The sequence below is a fragment of the Narcine bancroftii genome, chromosome 1, assembly GCF_036971445.1.
Source record: "Narcine bancroftii isolate sNarBan1 chromosome 1, sNarBan1.hap1, whole genome shotgun sequence".
In the NCBI taxonomy this organism is placed as follows: domain Eukaryota; kingdom Metazoa; phylum Chordata; class Chondrichthyes; order Torpediniformes; family Narcinidae; genus Narcine; species Narcine bancroftii.
In genome coordinates, this window is record NC_091469.1 from 232,136,067 (window position 1) to 232,160,713 (window position 24,647).

The following is a 24,647-nucleotide window of genomic DNA, read 5'->3' on the forward strand; positions in this document are numbered from 1 at the left end:
TATTCATATGAAGAAAAAAAAACAATCCAAATCACTTGCACTGGCCTTGACACCAATTTTAAATAAGGCAGTCATCCCTCGCCCATTCAAACTTGCAAAATCATCTTCACAAACATCTGAGTCTTGTGTCTAAATTGGGAAGTTATCCTACAAATAACAAGCAATAATCTTTCCTTCTGTAGAAAGAAATAACAGATAAAAATGCAGGTGGGTTGATTAGCGATTTTAGACACATTGATGGAGATGTGGATTGTGAGGAATATTGTCAAAGGATATTGAGGAGAATATGGACCAGTTGGAAATATGAGCAGAATAATTGTAGATGAAATTTAATCCAAGCAAGTGAAAGGTGATGCAACCTTTGGAGGTTAAATGTAAGAGGAAAGAATATAATACAGGTACACAATCCTTTATCCAGAACCCTTGGGGGACAGTGTGTTCCGAATTTTGGATTTTTCTGGAATTTAGAACAAAAGCCAGCTGCCCCAGATTTAAGCCCACCCGAGTTGTGCTGCCATCTCTCCCCGCCAACCTGAGTCACACTGTCATCTCTCTCCCCCCCCGCCCGAGTCGCGCTGCCATCTCTCTCCCCTCTGCCCGAGTCACGCTGCCGTCTCTCTCCCCACCACCCGAATTGCGCTGCCATCTCTCTCCCCCCCGCCCGAGTTGTGCTGCCGTCTCTCTCCCCCCCACCCGAGTCACGCTGTCGTCTCTCTCCCCCCCCCTGCCCGAGTCGCGCTGCCGTCTCTCTCCCCCTGCCCGCCTGAGTCGCGTTGCCGTCTCTCCCCCTCACCCACCCAAGTCGCGGTGCAGTCTCTCCCCCTCCCTCCGCTATACCAGCACCAGGAAAAAAAATGCTGGTATTTGGAGCTTTCCGGATTTTAGATGTCCGGATAAAGGATTGTGTACCCGTACATGGCAGAATCCTCTGGAGCATTGGATCATATGGTGCAAGTCCATAATTCCTTGAAAATGGCAACACAAGTAGATAGAGTGGTAAGAAGGTGTATGGGTGGTGAGCACACAAGTCAGGAAGTCACGTTGCAGCTCTATAAAACTTCAGCTGCATTTGGCTTATTGTATGTAATACGAGTTGCTGCATTACAGGAAGGATGCGGAGGCAAAGAGATTCACCAGGATGCCACCTGGATTAGTGTATTATAAATGAAGACTGATTGGACAAACAGATTGTTTTCTCTGGAGCATCGGAGGCTGAGGGGCAACTTGATAGAAGTGTATACAATTATGAGAGGTACAGAGAGGGTTGATAAACCCTTTTTCCACAGGGTGGAAATGTCAAATACCAAAGGGCAGAGGTTTGTAGTAAGAGGGAGGAAAATTTTTCTTCAAGAAGAATGGTAGATCTCGGAATGCGCTGCTAGAAGAAGAGGTGAAAGCAGATATGACGGCAACATTAAAGTGGCTTTAAGATTGATGCATGAACAGGCAGGAAATTGGGAAATATAGACCATGTGCAGTTTAAATTTGCATCATGGTCGGCAGGGACATCGTGGCTTGAAGGGCATGTTCTGTGTTTATTTAATTTTTAGACATATACCATGGTTACAGACCATTTCGGCCCATAAGTCTATTCTGTCCAATTCACACACCATTAACCTCCAGCCCCCATTTCGAACAGTGGGAGGAAACCGGAGCCCCCGGGGAAAAGTCACACAGACATGGGAAGAACGTACAAGCTCCTTGCAGACAGCACTATAAAGGCATTGCGCTAACCACAGGACCAGCGGCGCTGCCCTATTCTGCAAGTGTGATCAATGGAAACACATCGAAATACTCTGTTTTTTGTCTAACTATTGAGGGCTTTTCATGTGGATATCTCTTTATATTTTTAAACACTGATGATTAATAACATTTTATGTCATTTCCCCTTGGTTCCCAATAATTACAACATTTAACAGATAACTGGATTGGAGAGCATGAGCTGTAAAGAAGCAGTTGGACTTGTGTTGTTTTCTCTGGCACATTGGAAGCTGAGGGGAGAACTGATGGAAGTTTCTAAAATAGTGAGCAACCTGGATAGGGTGGATATCTGAATCTTTTTCCCAGTTTAAAAATCAAGTATGAGAGAAAGTGCATTTGAAGTGGGGTATGTTTGAAGGTGTGTGGAACTCACCTTTTCTCCCCCCTCACACACAGTGGTAGGTGCCCAAAATGGGTTGTCACATGGAAGCAAATTTGATAATGGTGTTTGGGGCTTTTAGATAGACACATGAATATGTACTGGAAACTGAGAGACATGGATCATGTGCAGGCAGATGTTTTAATTTGTCATTGTGTTTGGTGCAGGAATGACAGGGTGATGGGCAGTTCCTTTCTGTTCTGTGTTGTTGCTAACAATTTTCACGTTGCATTGCTAAGATTGTACTAGCAGATGGCAACAAAACAATTTGCTCTGGTTTCAGCTTTTATTTTGCATGTTTGCACAGAATACCCACCTTCCTTTCAACGAGCTTGCCTTGTGCACCAGCAAATTTTCTTGTTTACGAAGGCTGTGCCTTTCTGACTTCCCCTGCAAAATAGCTGAAAAGAAATATTTTTCCTTAGGATTATTGAGTAGTTTTAAAAATAGTTTGTGATTAATTGTGCAATTTATAAAAATTAATTGCTATCAGTTGAATTTTATCTGCCATGCCTGCCGCCTTAAATGACTTACCCTGCATTCTTATGTTGTTACTCCTGGCTCCAGATTCCCTCGCCATCAGAAATACAAGCCTATTTTTAAATAGTTGAGGTTTGAGGGGGGATGACTGCTCTGAGCTAGCAGTAAAATGACAGGTAGCTGACTTCTAATTCAAGGTTCTAAATCTGGAGGTGTTATGTGATGGTTAAGGAAAACCAGTCCTCCACAGAGAAAGTTGGAAAAAAAGGTAGAAAAACAAGGCAGAGAAGAAAAACATTAAAAAAAGTCACAAGATAAAAAGTATAAGAAGAATTTGAAGATGGCTACAAAGAAGGAAATGCATGTGTTGGGCCTCTTTGTCATCATGCAATTGGCTCATGGATTTCCTCACCTCCAAACCACAATCAATGAAGATTAGTAAAAAAATTCTCCTCCACAATCTCCATCAGTTACTGAGCACCACCAGGCTGTGTTCTTAGCCCCCTGTTCTACTCACTTTACACCTCAGACTGTGTAGCTCGGTACAACAATAACACCAACTACAAATTTGCTGTCAATATCGCAGTAGTGGGTTGTATAAAGGAAGGGGATGTCAACATACAGGATGGAGATTGAAAATTTGGCTGAATTCTGCACCAACAATCTTTCACTCAATGTCACCAAAACTAAGGAGCTGATTGTTGACTTCAGGAAAGGAAAGCCAGAGGTATATAATCCAATGATCAATGGAGGATCAGAGGTGGAGAGGGTGAACAAATTTAGATTTTTGGGAGTCTCTCTCTTGGAGGATCTTTCCTGGACCCAACATACCAATGGGATCATGAAGAAAGCACATGAGCACCTCGACTTCCTCAGGAGTTTGCGGAGGCGTGGTATGACACCAGAAACCCTGGCAAATTTATACAGATGTGTGGGTGAAAGTGTGTTGACTAGCTGCATCACACTATAACGGAAACACCAATACCCCTGAGCATAGAACCCTCCAAAAGGGAGTGGACAGAGCCCAGGGCATCACAGGCAAAACCCTCCCCACTGTTGAGCCAATCTACAAGGAACGCTGCTGTCAAAGAGCAGCAGAAATCATCAAAGACCCTCACCACATAGCACATTCTCTGTTCTCACTGCTGCCGTCAGGAAAGAGGTATCTGTGCTACAAGACCCACAAGGTTCAGGAACAGCTGCTACCGCTCCACCATCAGACTCCTCAATGACAAACTCAATCACAGACTCATTTAAAGACTCTTACTTGTACACTTTATTGATTTTTCTCTGTATTGCACAGTCAGTTTGTTTACATTCAGTATCTGTTTACAGATCTTTTACTTGTTTACATGTTTACAATGTGTACAGTGTATATTTTGCACTACCAATTAGTGGTAATTCTCCCTTGCTACAGAGAAAAGTATCTCAGATTTGTATGTGATATCATGTCTGCACTCTGACAATAATTCATTGTAATAATGCCTCAGAGTGGATATGGGATAGGGAATTGAAGTAGCAACCTGTGGTTTTCTCTCAAGTGATCAGTCAATCTGCAAGGTTTCTCCAATGTCAATGTTATGTGCACTGGACTGGAAAAAAGTGCAGATGCTTAATATTTCCATTAATTTTTGCCTTTTTTTTTGATTTTCATGTTCTGTAGTTTTTAATTTATCTTCTGTGAAATCAGAAGTGATCACCTATTTCCTACTAATCTTCGTATCTCATTTAGTTCTTGTAACCAGTTTATCATGTCATCAACTAGGATTGGTGAATTAAACTGATCATTTTTCTCTCTGTAGGCTGCTTACCATGGTTAGTTGAGCAATTTCATAAAGCATTTTTTCAAAATAAATCTGACTGCACAGAATAATGCATTTTATTGTTTATTTTATGTTTTTTAAAATATATTATTGTGAATGTTCTGTATGTAATTGCACTAAATTGGAGACTTGTTTGGAACATATTTATCCTGGTGTGGTCTTGCTTATCCTCAACTGTTGTCATTTTCCCCCCCCCTTTTCAGTGAAAGTAGTGGTAATGAAAACATCGACTTGTATTGTGTGGTTTAATTTGGACTAATCATTCCTGCTTTGTGCTCACAGCTGTTCCGTATAATGCTATAAATGAAGCTAAATGTGATTTAATACACTATATTGTTGCATTCTCCTCTCACCTGCCAACTTTTCTGTTCCTCTGCTCTATTCTGTGTTTCTCCTTTCTCCTCCTCCAAATACATAGAGCAGCTGCACACTTTCTGAGTCCATATAAAATACTGGTGGGGCATTTTAGTTGGAGAAACAGGGCTAGTTACACAAGCAGCTTCCTGACATCCACATTGAACTGCAGGAGTGCGGTCAACAAGACCATCAATGTACCGTTAAATCTGGGTCATTAAATTAATTTTAATACAGTGGTAAAACAGGCACTCCACTCTTTCACAACTCCTACAATTGACTGGAGATCATATTAAAAAAGCAATTCATATGGACTATTCTCATCTCGAGTTCTTATTTTCTTGCATTAATGCAGATAAGGCATTCAAAAGTTTAATGTTAACAATTTTTAGATTTCTATTAAAATTTTCCATCCAATTTCCACCCCTGTCTTTTCCTTACTATTTTTCTCTTTGACTTTCAAATTCTGGAAGTTGCCCCCCACCCCACAGCCCTTTGGCGTTAACATTGTTTCAGTAAGTTAGTTTGTTAGAATTTCAATTTTCTTTACAGCAAGGCATGCCGGCATTGTATTAAAGTTCAAAGTTATTGTCAGATTATATACAGTATACATGACATCACATACAACTGAATTACTGCTTTTTGGTAGTGCAAAAGAAGTACATGTAAACAAATAAAGAAATGTAAAATTGACTGCAATATAAACAGGAAAAAAAAACTGCAAAAGTAAGAGCCTCTGATTGAATTTGTTGAGTTTGATGGTGGAGGATAGTCGCGAGAACAGAACATGGGCTAGGTGGTGTGGATCCTTGTTGATTGCTGCTGCTCTCTGATGGTGTCGATGTTCTCGATGGTGGGGAGGGTTTGTCATAGGCTGTGTCCGCTACCTTTTGCAGGACTTTACGCTCAGGGGTATTGGCATCTGCATACCAGACTGTGATGCAGTGGTCAGCACACTTTCCACCACACATTGATAGAAACTTGCTAGGGTTTCTGATGTCATACCAAACCTCCGCAAACTCCTGAGAGAGCCACTGATGTGCTTTCTTCACAATGCCATTAGTGTGTTGGTTCCAGGAAAGATCCTCTGAGATAGTGACTCCCAAGAAATTAAATTTGCTCACCCTCTCTACCTCTGATCCCCCAATGATCACTGGATCATACACCTCTAGTTTTCCTTTCCTGAAGTCAATAATCAGCTCCTTGATTTTAGTGACCATAGAACATTACACCACAGAAATAGGCCCCTTCGGCCCTTCTAATCTGTGTCAAACCATTTTTCTGCCTAGTCCCACTGACCAGCACCCAGTCCATAGCCCTCCATACTTCTCCCATCTGTGTACCTGTCAAAATTCTTTTCAACTGTTAAAATTGAGCCTGCATTCACCACTTAAGTTAGCAGCTCGTTCCATACTCCCACCAGTCTCTGTGAGACGTTCTCCCTTGTGTTCCCTCTAAATGTTTCCATTTTACCTTTAACCCATGTCCTCTAGATTGTATCTCACCTTTTCTCAGTGGAAAAAGCCTACCTTTGTCAACCCTCTTAATCTCATGAGCACATGGCATGGGTAGCAATCTGAGATCACAACCTTGGGATTCCTGTCCTTCAACCATACACTGAACTCCCTGAACTCTCCTTGCAAGACCTCCTCGCCCTTTCTACCCATATCATTGGTCCCTACATGGACCAGGAAATGTGACTGCTAATTCTCTCTCCTGAGAATGCCATGAACTGAATCTGAGCTATATCGGACCCTGGTACCAAGGGGACAACATGCTAATCCGGATTCTCAATCCCTTTCACAGAACCTCTTATCTGTCCCTATAACTATGGAATTCCCTTCCATAGTTAAGCTCGGCTCTTCTCCTCCCTTCCTTTCTTAGCCACAGGACCAGACTCAATGCCAAAGACCTGATTGCCATTGCTTGTTTCTGATAGCTTGTCCCCTGAAATGCTGTACTTGTTATTGCATATCTGTTCCCCTTCCCTATTCTGACTGTCACCTATCTACCCTCCTCTTGCCTCCTAGGTGTAATAGTGTCCCTGTAACTCCTGTCTATAAACCCCTCTATCTCCCGAATGATCTGGAATTCATCCATCTCCAGCTCTAATTCCTTAACTCAGTTTGTTAGGAGCTGCAGCTGGATGCACGTCTCACAGATGAAGTTGTCAGGGATACTACTGGCTTCCATGAAGACCCACATTCTACAAAAGGAGTATTCCTCTGCCTTGGCTGCCATTCCCACTAAAATAAAATGACATATGATATATAAAATCTGCCCTTGCCCATGCCTACCTGCTGAATCCTTTTTGCTCCTTGAATAGGGTGGCCCTTTTTGAAAATGTTATTTATCACTTGTATCAATGACAAACAATTATTTAATTATATATAAATAGTACATTGTACTATTCAATACAAAATTGATATAATTATTTTTATTTTTATCCCTATCCCCTCCCCTAAAAAGAAAGAAAAAAAGAAAACACCTAAAACTATATATTAATCATTATTCATATTTTCCTAACATAATTTTGTATCTTTTAATTATTGATTGAGAGGAGTGGGTGATATGGATGATGTGGATGTACTTATGTTAACAAATTCCATATATGGTTCCCAAATCTTATAAAAGTTCCAAATCTGATTCCGTAAACTATAAGCCATTTTTTTCTAATGGTATAAAATTTTGTATTTCAGTATTCCATCTATCCATCATTATAAAATTTTCTGTTTTCCATGTTACTGCCACACTTTTTTTGCTACCGCTGTTGCTATACTCAAAAAATGTATTTGATATTTATCTAACTTCAATTTTAAACCTGCTTCATATATACTACCAAGTAAAAATATTCTTGGATTTTTTTGTATTTTTATCTTCATAATTTGTCCTAATACTATACTCATATCTTTCCAAAATTTTTCCGCTTTAACACAGGACCAAACAATGTAGAAAGGTGCGTATTTCCTTGTTTTACATGTAAAACATTTCCCAGAATAATTTGAGTTAACTCCATTTAATTTATATGGAGCATAGTATAATTGATGTAAGAAAATTATATTGTACTATTTGGTATCTAACATTCATTGTATTTGTTACACTCTCTTAAGGTATGGATTCCATTCCATACCTTAAGCAAATGCTTTAAAATCGGTACTTCTGTTTCCTTTTTCAATAACACGTTGTTCCATTTATACAAAAATTACTCTGCATTAATTTCTCCTATTTTGTTCATTTCAATCTGAACCCACACTGATTTTTCTCCAATCTGATAACAGTTGGACAAGAATCTTAATTGAGCTTCTTTATAATATTTTTAAAAATTTGGTAATCTTGATCCTCCTTGCTCAAATTTCAAAGTCAGTTTTTCAAAGTCCACTCTTGGCATTTTATTTCTCCAAATAAATTTCCTTATATTTATATTTAGTTCTCGGAAAACTTCTCTGGTATAGGAATGGATAATGATTGAAACAAATACCGTATTATTGGAAAAAATTCATTTTAATACAATTTACCTGTCCTATTAAAGTTATGAGTTTAAAAAACTCATCCTCAATTTTTTTCAATGATGGTAAATAATTCAATATGAATAAATTATTTAAATTTCTATCTATTTGTATTCCTAAATATTTAACAGCTTCTTTTTGCCACTTAAAATTTGTCTTTTTTTTTTACTTAGTGTATAATCCATAGCAACCATTGGGATCAATTCACTCTTATATAAATTTTCCATCATCCACAATTGGTGCATACGCATTCAATAAAGGGCAATATTCAAAATAAATTTGACAAATAACCATTACATATCTTCCCACTGTATCTATAGTTGTATCTAATATTTTTACTGGTAAATTTTTATGCATTAATATTGCCACACCTTCAGCTTTTGAATTAAATGAAGATGCTAATATCAATCCAACCCAATCTCTTTTCAACTTTTTATGCTCTTTTTCCATCCAATGCGTTTTTTGAAAAAATGCTATATCCACTTTTGTTTTTTTATGTATTTTTTTCTGTTTTATTGTATTTGGCATTCTATTTACATTGATATTAATAAAATTCAATTTCCCTGCCATCAAGTACCTTTATAAAATCCTTTGTCCATCCACCCCATCTCTCGTAGTCCTCCCACTTTCATTAACAACATATCTCATAATGTTCTTAATTAATGTAGAAAAGAGAAAGAAATAAAAAAGAATGGAACCCCCCCCCAAAGCACATGATGTTTTTACATCTTAAAACCCTGATCTACACGTCGAAATCACATTTGCTCGCATGATTCTGCAAAGTCAGCTCCATTTTCCCAATTAACTCACTCAAAATGCAATACAGTCCCCTGTTGCATTATGACTATACATTCTTATTCATTCATAACTCTTTTAAACATATATAGATTCTTCTTCTTTCTTTGGCTTGGCTTCGCGGATGAAGATTTATGGAGGGGGTAAATGTCCACGTCAGCTGCAGGCTTGTTTGTGGCTGACGAGTCCGATGCAGGACAGGCAGACATGGTTGCAGGGGAAAATTGGTTGGTTGGGGTTGGGTGTTGGGTTTTACGTCCTTTGTCGTTTGTCAGTGAGGTGGGCTCTGCGGTCTTCTTCAAAGGAGGTTGCTGCCCGCCAAACTGTGAGGCGCCAAGATGCACGGTTTGAGGCGATATCAGCCCACTGGCGGTGGTCAATGTGGCAGGCACCAAGAGATTTCTTTAGGCAGACCTTGTACCTCTTCTTTGGTGCACCTCTATCACGGTGGCCAGTGGAGAGCTCGCCATATAACACTATCTTGGGAAGGCGATGGTCCTCCATTCTGGAGACGTGACCTACCCAGCGCAGTTGGATCTTCAGCAACGTGGATTCGATGCTGTCGGCCTCTGCTATCTCGAGTACTTCGATGTTGGTGATGAAGTCGCTCCAATGAATGTTGAGGATGGAGTGGAGACAACGCTGGTGGAAGCGTTCTAGGAGCCGTAGGTAATGCCGGTAGAGGACCCATGATTCGGAGCCGAACAGGAGTGTGGGTATGACAACGGCTCTGTATGCGCTTATCTTTGTGAGGTTTTTCAGTTGGTTGTTTTTCCAGACTCTTTTGTGTAGTCTTCCAAAGGCGCTATTTGCCTTGGCGAGTCTGTTGTCTATCTCGTTGTCGATCCTTGCATCTGATGAAATGGTGCAGCCAAGATAGGTAAACTGGTTGACCGTTTTGAGTTTTGTGTGCCCGATGGAGATGTGGGGGGCTGGTAGTCATGGTGGGGAGCTGGCTGATGGAGGACCTCAGTTTTCTTCAGGCTGACTTCCAGGCCAAACATTTTGGCAGTTTCCGCAAAACAGGACGTCAAGCGCTGAAGAGCTGGCTCTGAATGGGCAACTAAAGCGGCATCGTCTGCAAAGAGTAGTTCATGGACAAATTGCTCTTGTGTCTTGGTGTGAGCTTGCAGGCGCCTCAGATTGAAGAGACTGCCATCCGTGCGGTACCGGATGTAAACAGCGTCTTCATTGTTGAGGTCTTTCATGGCTTAGTTCAGCATCATGCTGAAGAAGATTGAAAAGAGGGTTGGTGCGAGAACGCAGCCTTGCTTCACGCCATTGTTAATGGAGAAGGGTTCAGAGAGCTCATTGCTGTATCTGACCCGACCTTGTTGGTTTTCGTGCAGTTGGATAACCACGTTGAGGAACTTTGGGGGGCATCCGATGCACTCTAGTATTTGCCAAAGCCCTTTCCTGCTCACGGCGTCGAAGGCTTTGGTGAGGTCAACAAAGGTGATGTAGAGTCCTTTGTTTTGTTCTCTGCACTTTTCTTGGAGCTGTCTGAGGGCAAAGACCATGTCAGTAGTTCCTCTGTTTGCGCGAAAGCCGCACTGTGATTCTGGGAGAACATTCTCGGCGACACTAGGTATTATTCTATTTAGGAGAATCCTAGCGAAGATTTTGCCTGCAATGGAGAGCAGCGTGATTCCCCTGTAGTTTGAGCAGTCTGATTTCTCGCCTTTGTTTTTAACTCTGCATGTCAAACTGCATGAGTTTTTCAAGCTTTGTTGGGACCAAGGAAAACTGCCTCAGGACCTTCGTGATGCCATCATCATCATCCTGTACAAAAACAAAGGCGAGATATAGATTACTTGTAGGACTTGTAGGTTAGGTGTTTTCTTTTAGAATTTTCTGTAGTTCTTTTTAGGTTATATCTTTGTAACCACGAATGATTTTGATAATTCGTTAACTTTTCAGTTATGTAATTGTGGTTATTACTTTGTTTTCTAATGAATAAAATATTTTTTTAAAAAAGGATTGAACAAGGATAACCTAATTAAATCTTGATCAGATTGGATTATACATCATTTTAATAGGATATATACGTTGTTTCCTAAGTAATTTGTGTTCTTTTTCAGGATAAAGGAAAAGATAAGGTTTCAAAATTTGAATCCATTCGACACTCCATTGCAGGAATGATTCGATCACCAAAGAATTATTTGAGTTCCTCTGTAAGTTAGCAGTATTTTCATATGAATTATTTGCATTCTGGCAAATTCCTATTTTTAATAATCTATTTGCAGAGTGATCCTGAATGTTGCTCTAAAGACTGGAATTTATTACTTTTGCGTAGTTACCCAGAAAAAGTGCAAGTTGACTAACTTGTTCTGCTTCTGATTCTTATAATAATCTGGTATGTTTACCTTTGGGGGCAGATAACAGTGAATCATTTTGACTGGGATATCCAGAGGCTTTGACAAGGCCAAATGTGTTAAGTGTGTCCAGAAGTGTTTTCTGAAGCAGCATGTCGATAACCCAAACAAGAAGGGGATCATGCTAGACCTTGTATTGAGAAATGAGCCTGATCAGGTGATCTGAATTTTAGTGGGGAACCATTTGGGAACAGTGATCACTCTTGTTAAAATTTCAAAATAGTTCTGGAAAACGATAAGCTCGGGCCTTGTAGAAAAGTTCTAAAATGGGGAGGGCAAATAATAACAGGAATAGACAGGAGCTACAGAAGGTTCATTGAAAGCAGCTGTAATTGGACAAACCCACAATTAACATGTGGGAGTTAGTTAAACTCGAACTAAAATGACTAAAGTTCAGGTGCCTGTTCCAGTGCAGAGGAAGGATAAGGATGGCAAGGTATGAGAAGAGAGGTCAAGAAGAAAAAGGAGGTTCAGGAAACTACAATCAGACAAGGGCCTTGAACATGAAGATTACAGGAAAGAGCTCAAGTATGGCATTAGGACAGCCAAAAGGGGCTATGAAATGTCCTTGGAAAACAGGGTTGATAAAAATCCTAAGGTATTTTATACTTGCTAAAAAACAAAAAGATGACTAAGCAGAGCATCTTCCACTCAAGAAAATGTGTAGTTTGCATCATGGTCAACACAGAGAAGCAGTGTGGAGAATTCTTGTGTATTAGAGGATTTTGAGGTAAGAGAAGCATTGATGTGTGAAGGGATCTGGGGGTGTCCAAGTCTGGAGCTCATTGAAGGTAACCACACAATTAAATGGGGTGGATAAAAAGGTGTATGATATGCTTTAGCTTCATTGAACTTGTGTATAATATTGCAACTCTGGAAAACGTCGGTAAGTCACACTTGGAACAATGCATGCAATTCTGGTCACCCCATGACAGCAATGATGTTGAAAGAAAGGTGACAAAGGAAATTTATCAAGATATTTTCTGGTTTAGTTATCAGTTCTGGGGAGAGATTGGACAAAGTTGGGTTGATTTCTTTGGCGCACATGATGGAGGTGTATAATATCAGGAGAAGCATTGATCGGGTAGACAGTCAGAATATTTTCCCAGGGCAAAAGCATCACACACTTGAGGATGTGTTTAAGGTGAGGGGGAGGAAGTTGATAGAAATGCGCAGGGAAAATATTTTACATGGAGAGGAATGGGTGCCAGGAGCAGGTTGCCCTGAGTAGTAGTGGAAGCAGATTCAACAGTAACATTTATATAAAGGGGATGAAGGGATAGCTATCATGTGCTAGCAAAGTTTTGGTATGATTTAGACAGCAGGTTCAGTGCAGCTGTCTGTTCCTATGGTGTACTTTTCTACATTCTCTAGTTTATTTTTCAGAACCTTTTGGATAACTATTATGGTTTCATGCTATTGCTAGTGATGAGATTAATCTTTGGATGAAACAGAATGAGATTGACTCGTTGGGTGGAAAAATGGCAGATAGTATTTCATTTTAAAGTGTGACATGAACATTTTGGGGTGTTTAATAAGGGTAGAACATGCGCCATGAAGGATGAGGGCAAAGGAAGTCGCAAAAAAAAGTGAGGGATCATAACTGACAACTGTATCAATCCTTAAAAGGTGACACAACAGGTGCATAGAGTGATGAAGATGACACATGGGATCCTGGCCTTTATTAACGTTGAGCAAGGAACAGGTGGAGATCATGGTGCAAATTTGATTAGGCACAGTTAGAAAATTACTGACAGTTCTGGCTGTGAAGCTGGTGGAGGGAGAAACTCTTACAACATTTAAAAGGTTATGTGGACAAGCACTTGAATCTCCAAGGCACCAAGTGCTGCTATATCTAAATGATGGTCAGTATGGACATGTTGGACCTAAAGGCTGGTTTCTTTGGTGCATGATTCTGAGAATCTATAACATAGCTATTTCACCACTTCAGTATTCCTTATCTGGTAACTAAATAAATTGAGTCCTTTATTTAGATCATGTGTTTGTACTGTGGAAAATCTGGCAATAATTCATTATTATTTTACAGTTAATTTTCTTAAAAATCGGAAAGCAAAGTGGGGTAATGTTGAACTTGATATATTTATACAGTACAACTCCGATTATCCAAAATTGGATACTCCGAAATCCTAATTTATTTGAAAAGAAATGTAAAATTTTGGATAAATGGGGATATCCAAAACAAATCAGAAATCTTCATTTGTTGGAAATTTTTTCAGAACCGAACTAACCAGGGACGTCGGGCTGGGGAGGTATCGGTGATTGGCAGTGGCCAGCATTTTTCTTGTGAGAATTAAACATTAATGCTTAAAAATCTTTCCTTTGTTATTGTTACAAGTGATTTGCTGTGGCTACTGGGTTGTTTTTAAAAAATGACCAGTTATCCGAAAAAGCGCTTATCCGACAGTGGCCAGGCCTGACCATTTCAGATAATCGGAGTAGTACTGTAGTTAAGAAATCAAATCTGACATTATATTTGGATATTGAATAACAATTACAGAAATGAATCAAACTAGTTTGTGTGTGACCCAATCCTGTTTTAATTTGACATTGTTCAGAATGAGTTAATGCTTGTGTCACATACAAGATGGAATCAAGCTAAACCAATGAAACAATCTTTATTTTTACACACCTCAATTTTTGTTTAGACAATTGTTTTTTAAAGACAAACTGTAGAATTTTGTTCATTTGGTTTGCACAGAAGAGGAGAACATCCTCTTATTACTGGTCAGTAGACTTTATAACTTTGCTAAAGGATTGAATTGCCTAGGGGGAGGGGGGGTGGTATGGCCATGTGTGGATTAGAAGAGCTCTCTCTGAAGAGTGATTAAAAAGGTGATTCAAAACTGTCAAACTAGAGATTTTACATTTCAAATGTAAAAAAAAATGACAGGTAAGAAAAATAAGACCCAAAAAATTAAAGCTGAAGAAGCTTAAAAGTCGCCAAGGTCGTCGACAGAAAGTCCACAAGGGAGTGATGAAGAAAGTGTCACCATGAATTTGGAGCAGCTGGAAGTGGTGGGGAGGGGATCAGGACTTGATCTGCAAATGATTCTGGAAACAATAGAGATATTGAGTGGACAATTTTCTAGAGCGGAAGATGTGCTGAGAGAGGTAGCAGACAAAATATCAGTGATGGCGGCAGCGATTGAAAACCAGATGACTCAGGTGGGCCAGGTTGAAAATAACCTGATAACAGCTCGTGAAAAATTGAAAGCCTTGAAAGAAAATGCAAAGACATGGAAACAGAACAAACAACTGCTGCTGGATGAAATTGATCATGTGGAAAATTTCAGCAGAGGGAACAATGTCTGAATCGCCAGGCTAAAAGAGGGGACTGAAGGGAATGACTTGGTGAGTTTCTTTGAAGAATGGATCCAACAGTTGTTAGGAACAAGAAGATTCAAATAACACTTGTTGTGGAGAGACCCTCGGCCCCAGAAGACTAGATGATCAAAGACCATGACTGGTACTGGTAAGATTTCTGAGCTTCCGGGATCAGGAGGCAATGATAAGAGCAGCAGTGGATATGCCAGTGAACATAATGGCCCAGTTGAGTTGGAGGGTGGAAAAGTACTTTTTTTTTCCCAAGACCTTGGTTAAGCAAAGAAAGGAATTTGACAGTGTCAAGTGACTATTGTGAACACTGAACATAAAGTACTCTATACCCAGCAACGCTGAGGATCGATGTGTTGGAGGGATCCAAAGGAGTTAGATAGATATTTACAAGGACTGCAAGGGGGACCTCAGAATGGATTTCAGGAAGAAGAACAAGGAAAAGATAAAGTGAACTTGAATCTTTAAAATCAGGATAAAAGTAAAAAGAGAGTTATACTTTGAATCATCTTTCTTCGGTTAATTAAAGTAATATTGAAATGTTTAGGGAGAGCACGAAAGTGAGGATGAATACTTAGTAAAATAGTAGGAGACTGGATACCCTGATTTAATACTACCAGAGAAGGAGAGTTTTTGTAAAATGGCGCCAAAGTTAAGGGGAAGGGCTTTGTCTAGGATAATTTTGTGCCTTTTCTTGCTTTCAGAGTTTCTTGATTACATTACCATCAGCGCCAGGTATCACTTATGTTTTTAAAAGGGAAAAAAATCACTATATTGTATGAATGAACAGAAGAGTCATAGGATAGAGCTGGATATATGTAAATATAATAAAACAATAACATTTATTAGTTATAATATTAATGGACCCATAAAGAGAAAAGTCTTGGCACATTAAAAAAATTAAAGGCAGACATAGATTTCCTACAGAAAACACACCTTTCAAAAATCAGAACATAATAAATTAAAAAGGGATTGGGTGAGACAAGTTATTTCCTCTTTTTTCAATTCCAAAGCAAGGTGGGGGCGGGGGGGTAGCAAATTTAATTTTTAAAAAAAGTGTTGGTTGAAGTCACATCCATTGATCCAGCAGGAAGGTTTGTAATGGCACATTATCGGATATATGCAAATCTTGGACATTTTTGAATGTCATTTTTGAATAACTATGCTCTGAATTTTTCTTAAAAGCAGTAGAAGAAAGACAAAATGTATTGGCTGGGGGAGATTTTAACTTTTGCTTGGACCCCATCCTAATAAAACAGTGAGGGCAGTGACAAAAGCAAAAGCTGCAAAAGTTACTTTAACTTTCATGAAGGATTTAAATCTTATAGATGTATGGAGACAGTCACACCCAAGACTGAAAGATTATTCATTCTACTCAAAGGTTCAAGACTCTTATATGAGAATTTATTTTTTTTAAAGTCTGCACAATTAAAAAAGCAGTGGTCGAAACAGAGTATCTAACTAGATTGCTATCTGATCATGCACTGCTGACTATAACGATAGCAATGCCAGAAAAACAAGAGAGTGTTTATTGATGGCATCTTAATTCTACTCTGTTGAGAAGGACAGATTTCTGTAATTTTATTTGGAGACAAATAGAATTGTTCTGTGAAATGAACTGATAGTTTTTTTAAAAATGTGGAATACTCTCGAGGCTGATCTAAGCGGACACATAATTTCATATACTTAAAAAAAAGAAGGAATACATGGCAGAGGTCAATGGTCTGGAGAAAAAAATAACACAGCTAGAAAAATAGTACCAGAGAATGGGTGAGAAAGATAAATACAAGATCTTGGAAAAAAAATACAATACATTGCAAACACATAAAATTTTTAAAAACTATTTTAAAACCAAAACAGAAATATTGTGAATTTGGAAAGAGAGTGCATAAAGTTCTATCATGGCAATTAAAGGTGGAGGTGGCATCAAGGATGATTAATGCAATCCAAACACAGTCCAAACCAAACCCAAGCTCGCGATCAGAACCTCCAACACGGTCAGGACCCTTTGGTCTCCTCAGCACCCTTCACATCATGGTTCTGCTCCCTGGTACTCTTCCAGCCAGTTAAGCGATATTTAGTTTTGAAATGATTTGACCATTTCTGTGGTGTTTACTTTGTATCTGCAATGTAAGTACAGGGATTTCATATATCACAATGCATTTTTCTGATGAGGCAAACATTAAAATAGCAATCATGCAGTGTTAGTGATTGAGGATCATTTTTATTCATACTTTTGCGATTTCCATACTTAACTTGGAGATCAACCCTTTCTTGATAAAGATTAAGCATTTGCACATAAATAACCAAGTGCCTTTAGTCTCAACTTGGCTTGGTCACTAACTTTTGGTTAATTGTTATATTTTTTGCAAGCTATCATATTTATTTCTTCATATTTTGTTTTAAATTGTTGCCTTAAAGGTTTGCTTTAATGCAGCAATATGGTGTTTGCACATTTCTTCAAAATTAGAAATACTTTCTCTCTTTTAGTTCTTTGATGTGATGCCTTCCAGTGAGAAACCATTACCTGAACAAGACTGGTATCATGGAGCAATTCCTCGGATAGAAGCCCAGGAGCTGCTGAAGCAGCAAGGAGATTTTCTAGTCCGAGAAAGTCATGGCAAGCCTGGTGAATATGTCCTTTCTGTTTACTCAGATGGGCAACGCAGGCACTTTATCATCCAGTATACAGATGTAAGTAGTCTTCAGAAAAATAATCCAAAGACGTTCATTCATCCATTGATATTATTTTGTGCAAGTTGAAAATGTAAACATTTCATCATCCATCAACAAACCCTGGAGAGGGTGAATTACTGTGCATTTTAATGATAATGAGTTTGTCGTCATGTACAATGTACATGAGCACCAAAATGTTTACTTGCTGCAGCCAAACTTGGACTTCATAAAGGGAAAAAATGCCTAACTGCAATAGCATAAATTAAAATAAATTAAAAAGAAGTGTTGAAAATAAATTGCTACTGGTTTTCAGGCTTTTGTGCCTCCTCCCCAAAGGTAGCAGTGAGAAGAGGTTGTGACTGTTCATTATTATGCTTAAAATAATGAGTAGAGTCGGTAGATGCAGTAAACCACCACAAATGCTTTACTGAACAAGATAAACATATTTACATCACTGGGAAGGGGGAGAGTTGCAGCTTGCGTCCACAGCCTTCTGTATACTCCCTACTTACCAACCAGGTACCACGCACATGCGCATTACACCACTAAATACGGAGGCTGCAGCGCGATTGCAGCAGGAGTAGAATAGCCATAACAACAGCTGCCTACTTCCCCTTTCTTGAGCTGGCCCCCACACATATTGTATTCCACATCTACATATATCAAACCAACAGCAACTAAGCAAAATATATACACGCCTGGCTCAGTCCTGATATCGCGGGTTAGACCTGCAAACACTCCCCGCCCACATCTTATAGAATCCTTCTTCAGATTGCGGCAGCTCCACCAGAAAATCACCCTCGTTTGCGGTTGTTGGGATGCTGTCTGCATCACTCAAGAGTTCCTCTGGAACAGAGACGGGGCTCCCTATTATTTCTGGGTTCTCTATATTCATCCAAAAATATTGGTTCTTTGACCGAGAGGATGTGCCTTCCATTCCTCCAGTACGTTTTTCTCCCTGAGTTGATGAGGTATGACCTCGGCTCATTGCAACTCTGTTGCACAACGCCTTGGTGGTCGTACCCTTCTGGAGTCTGGAGCCGAGCCACCAGCCCTTCAGCAAAGGGTGTCAGTGGCCTAGTTGACCTATCGTAATATTTTTTCTGCGTAAGGCGTTTGCATAGTAGCTGAGCATTAATGTGAGGCTCCAAAAGCTTCTTAGTTACCGGAAGAGTCGTCCTGGTGTGGCGGGACATCAAACGCTGCACCGGCGAACCCAAGGTGTTATCCCAAGGGACATTTCTCAGGTTCAGCGAACTGAGAAAGGTATCTGATTTGTCTCTGTAACAGCGATCCATGAGTTGCTTGGCACTTCTTACAGCTCTTACGGCAAGCCCATTGGACTGAGGATATTCTGGGCTGCTAGTAATGTGCTTGAAATCCCACGAGGAGGCAAAATCACAGAACGTCTGACTAGCGAACTGGCCACCGTTATTGGACAGGAGTATATGAGGGATATCATGTACTGAGAACTGGTGACTCAGTTCTTGATCTCTGCTTCTGAAGTGGTAGTTTGCAATAAGTCTATTTCAAACCAGCCAGTGTATGAGTCGGTCAATACCAGGTAGTGCTGTCCATGCCACTCAAAAATATTTGTTGCCACTGTGGACTATGGGAAGGTGGGCACTGGGTGCAGTTGCAGTGGCTTCTTTTGCTGGTGTGGCCTGGTATGGTTGCAAACCACACACAACTGGACTTTCTCGTCTATCTGGTCGGACATTCCTGGCCAGAAAGCTGTCCCTCGCCTGGCGTTTTGTTGCATCCATGCCTGGGTGCCCTCTATGGAAGATTTCCACATATAATTTTTGTAGTGCAGCGGGGATGACCGCTCTTTGGCCTTTCATGATGATTCCCTCGTCGATGATCAGCTCGTCTCGATAGGGAAAGAATGGCTGTACTGCAGGTGGTAAACTGCGCTGTTTATTTGGCCAGCTGCCTGAAATGAGACTGTCCAGGGAGCTCAGAGTCCTGTCATCCACAGTGTGGTGCTGTAGCTCATTGAGACGGGCCGAGGAATGTGGCTTATTGTCATGACATTAAAGGTGTCCCCTTCCTCAGTGTGCTGGGTAGTGCACTTTCTAGGAGCTTGTGAAAAGTCATTGGCGAGGTGCATCTCTTTGCCACATCTGTGGATCAGAGTGATGCTGTACTTTTGCAGACAGAGAATCATTCGCTGAAGTCTCACTGGTGCTGCATGGATCGGTTTGTTGGTGAATGTTACCAAGGGCAAATGGTCAGTTTCGACAGTAATCGGTCTTCCATAGTCATTAAATTTGGAGCAGGCAAACACTGCTACTAAAAGCTCCTTCTCAATTTTGGCATACCTCGTCTCCATGTCTGTTCGATATCTGGATGCATACGCCACTAGTTTTCCATCCTGTAGACATGCCCCGTCTAGGCCATACTGTGAAGCATCACAGGTTAGCGGCGCACGTCGAAGTAGGAGAGGACAGGGGAGCAGGACAAGTGCTGTTTGAGGGCTGCGAACGCATCCTGTTGCTGCTGGTACCAAATCCACTCTGTGTCTTTGTGGTCAATTGTTGGAGAGGAGCAGTTAACTCACTGGCATTGGGTATGAACTTTCCCAGATAGTTCACCATACCCAGGAATTGTTGGAGGGACCCCACATCTTTGGGTGCTGGCATCTCACTGATGACCTTTGTTTTCAAAGAGTCCACTTTTAGAACCCTACTGGTGAATACGTGGCCCACATACATGACTTGGTCGAGGTAGAACTTGCATTTATCGGGGTTGAGCCTCAGAATTACCTCTCATGCCCAGTCGAGCACCCTTCGCAGGTTCTCATCATGTTCTTCACACAAAATGCTGCCCACAAGTATGTCGTCAACAATGATGGCACAAAGATACCCAGCAAATATTTCCTCTTTAGCCCTTTGAAACACCTCAGTTGCCGAATTGATACCGAATGGCATTCTCCGGAACCTGTATCGGCCGAATGCTGTGCTGAAAATGGTCAGCAGGGACAAACAATGATCAAGCGATATCTGGCAGAATGAGTTCCTCGCATCTAGAACTGAGAACTCTGTTAAGCCAGTTATCTGTGCAGCCACTTCCTCTACCGTCCGCATAAGGTGATGCGCCTTCTGAGAGCTGTGTTAAAGTCTTATGGATCAATGCAGATGCAAATTTGCTGTCCGTCCTTATTGGTAGCCATCATGGACGAGACCCATTCCGTTGGTTCTGACACTGGTGTTATGACACCCAGTTCTTCCATTCTGTCCAGCTCGGCTTTAATCCTTTCTTTCATGGCCACGGGAATGCGGTATGCTGGACAAACCACGGGTCTTACCTCTGGGTTGAGCCGCATGGAGTATGTCACTGGGAGCCTTCCCAGCTCGTCGGTGAAAAGTTCACTATATTCTGGAAAACTGCTCGTGAAAAATCCTCAGCCAAACTTACTTGATGGACGTCGGCACCAAAGTAAACGAGTCCCATGTCCATGCTTGCAGTGAGGCCAAGCAGAGGCTTGAAATCTTTCTCCACTACAAAGAAAGGTAGCGCTTGTATCCGGCAATGCAACTGTACAGTGCCAGTGGTAGGAATTTTACTGCCTCCATAAGCCACTAAGCTTGTAGATTTGGCACATGGTTGTACTCCTTCCTTGTCTTTTAGTTGTCGGAAAGTTTTCACTGGCATGACATTGCACTTTGCACCAGTGTCTATTTTCATCTTGGCTATTTTGCCATTTACCTCCACAGACACTAATGCCTCATTATTGCTTCTGATATGGGCCTCATTCCTGCAGATACTCCGTTGACCTGGTATTCATCGTCTGGGCCACCTTCTCCGTCTCTGTACACTGGCTCCAGTAGATTGACTGCCCTCCTGTGTCCAGTCTGCGCAGAGGCTCACTGCCTGGACCTACAACACCTGCTATAGTGGTTTCGTCTGCTGCAATTTTGATACTGCTGGCCATATGCCGGGCACTTCTCCCATTTTGGAAAGTGGTCTCCCCCACAGTTGCCACACCCAATCCTGGGCATGGAGCGGCCTTTCTGGGGAACTGTGCATCCTCTTCGATCCTCTGGCCACTGTCTGATCGCCGGTCCGGCTTGTACCATGTCAATACTTGCACTAGGGTGCTGTGAAGCAGCCTGTTTTCTGCTGTTCTTCACTGTAGCTGTAAGGCACGTTCCAGTGGCCATCTGCAAAGTTAGGTTGCCCTCTCACAGTAATGACCTTCTCATGCGGTTGTCACGGATTCCGCATAGCATACAGTCTCGAATCAGTTCATCATAAGTGTGCCAAAGTCACAGGTTTTGGCTTTAATTTTTAGGTCACTCACGTATGAGTGTATGGACTCGCCAGTCTTCTGGTCCCATTTATTAAATTTGTGTCTCTCCGATGTTATATTCTTCTGAGGGTTGTTCATCTCCCTAAACTTTCGTTTAAGGGATTCAGAGTACTCCCTCGTTTTGGCTGTGCGGATTACGAGATTCCTCTCACACACTTCACCTGTGAAGACAAAGGATCTCTCCCTTTCAATGGCTTCCGTGCCCACCAAATTTAACAAGATGTACGCTCTGGTACTTGCAGGCTTATCACTGTGTGCTGCTGCTATAAAAATATCATATTCCTGTTTGAATATGCACCAGATCTCAGCCACATTTCCTTCGAACACCATGGGGTCGGGCCATCTAAACACGCTGGCCATTTTGAGGTTTCGCAAATGTGGTACTTCAGTTGTGAGACTTCACTTCTGACACCATGTTCATTATTGTGCTTGAAATAATGAGTAGAGTCGGTAGATGCAGTGAACTACAACAAATGCTTTACTGAACAAGAAAAACGTATTTACATCACTGGGAAGGGAGAGAGCTTGCGTCCACTGTATACTCCTACTAACTAACAAGGTACCCGCACATGCGCAGTACACCCCTGTAAATACGGAGACTGCAGCACGATTGCAGCAGGAGTGGAACAGCCATAACAACAGCTGCCTACAGTGACCAGGGTGATGGGAGTCCTCTATGATGTTTCATCAATAGATGTCAATGGATGTACATTGCGTTCCTGGGGGCTCAAATGACCAAACCAGGCTGTGATGCAACCAGTCCATGCACTTTCCATAGTGCACCTGTGGAGGTGTGATGGAGTATTCATCAATATGCCAAACCTCCTCAGACTTCTCAGAAAGTATAAGCATTGGAGGGGCTTCTTCACAGTTGCCTCAGTGTGCTGGCTCCAGGAGAAATTTGATGTATGGAAACACTCCATCCCATCAGTGCAGACAAGTATATGGCCCCTCAGCCTCCCCTTCCTAAAATCAACAATTAGCTTCTTAATCTTGATGATGCTGAGAGCAAGATTATTGTTCTGGTACCACCCAACCAGGTTCTTGATCTCCATCCTATATTTTGAAAGCACTGAAGAGACCAACGTGGGATCGCAGACTCTGGCTCTGCTGGATCAGGAGATGCTTGATGCATTGGATGGGTGGGTCAGTTGGGGGTGGGGGGAGGTGAAGTCAGTGTAATCACCAGACTTCCAAGTGCATCTCTTGGGACTTGGGATTCTTGGTTCCTCTCGATTTTGAACTGAGACAGACGGGAGATTCCTTCATATAACATCCTCAAATCATTTCTCATGTCTGCCTGACAATGTCTTACCATGACAGATACTGGAATGCTGTTTGTGTCAAGACTGAAGTGGCATGATGTACCTATCAGAGCTATGTTTAATTGGAACTTTAATACTAGGGAGGTTGGCTTGTGAAAACATTCTGGCGTTGGTTCTTTATCTGAATGGATGTGAAGGATTTTGAAGTGTTATTGTTGGCAATATCTCTCAAATGTGCCTGCTGTAGGGAGTCCATGTCTCAGAAGAGAAGCATTCAAGAAGGTGTGGATTAGATGCAGCCAGTGGACCATAAGCTCGGAGTCTTGATGTTTCTTGGGCTGCCAAAGCATGTACTAGCATTCAGTAGCTAATGGTGAATTTCATCAATATCTGTCCTCATTGAAATATGGAAATTGGTCCAGCTTTTTCATGGTCTCATCATTAACCTACACTCGAGAAATATGCAGTCAATCGGTCACAGGATGGTGGTAGAGGTCCTTCATATTGAGGCTTTTTAGTTCAAAAATTGTACTTTAAGGTGCTCCAGTGAGCAATTTTATGGTGACTTGCAGTTCAGCCTCCAAAGGTGCACAAGCACAGGTTTTATTGGCTTTTACAACTCATGGTGTGGTTCAGGGCCAGAAATTATGTCAGTGGAACAGTTTCCTATTTAGAGTAATTCCACTGCAGCAGAAAGTTTGTTGGGGTGAGGGACAGAAATCTAGAAAAAAATTAGATTGGAAAAACTACTGGAGTTGTGTTGCAACCTTACCTAACATCAGTGTGCATACATCATGTCTGAGTGGCGTGCTGGTTAATATCTTAGCTTCCACGCTATTATATGCAGCTACTCCCAAATTGCGACTTACGGAACTTACCTATATATGAGAAAGAATATAAAATTTATGTGTTTTATGTTGTATTTGACAAACTATAACAGGGATACAGGGCATGTAAGAGACAAAATGTACTTACTTACTTTGTTAGTTGGCGTCCAGGGGCTGGGTGTGACAATCCTGATTCCTGCACATGCGCGAGTCTTTGGTTGACGCATATGTAGTGGGTTCGCCATTGGAGTTCGGTTGGCGCATGTGCGAGAGTTAAGGGCGCGAATTCAATATCATCAGGGCGCTTAACTATGTGCTTGCACCAACCGAACTCCAATACGTGATCCCACCGCATGTGCGCCAATCGAAGACTCGGGCTTGCGCACAAGAATCAAGCTGGCCACACCTAGCCTATGAACCCCGGGATGCCGACTAACAAAGTAAGTGTGCACATTTTGGCTCTTACATGCCCTGTAACCCTGTTATAGTTTGTCAAATACAACATTTGATTAAAAAGTTTGCTTTAAGGCTTCGGTACTCCACACTTGCGGGCAAAATTCTGACTTGCGTTCATTTCGAGATACGAATGATCCTTTGGTCCCAATTACGGTCGTAAGTTAGGGAGTACCTGTAGTTTGATTGAAGGAAACATTGTGCTAAAATCTTAGGGGAAAAATTCTGCCACCTTATTTATTGCATTATATTAAATCCAAACATTAATATGATGAAAGAGGCAA

General features: G+C 41.2%; 1 protein-coding gene across 5 annotated transcripts in view; it reads left to right on the forward strand.

Annotated features, from left to right (window-relative positions):
• The window catches only part of fer (fer (fps/fes related) tyrosine kinase), a 226,584-nt gene that overhangs the window by 154,178 nt on the left and 47,759 nt on the right, over positions 1-24,647 (forward strand). For all 5 annotated transcript variants that reach the window (XR_011342757.1, XR_011342758.1, XM_069892572.1 and 2 more), the window contains 2 exons: positions 11,180-11,272; positions 17,318-17,521. Coding sequence is in view for 3 of the 5 variants with exons in the window: in XM_069892572.1 (XP_069748673.1) it covers positions 11,180-11,272; positions 17,318-17,521 (297 nt within the window). In the remaining 2 variants the exon portion in view is untranslated. The remainder of the gene's footprint in view (positions 1-11,179; positions 11,273-17,317; positions 17,522-24,647) is intronic.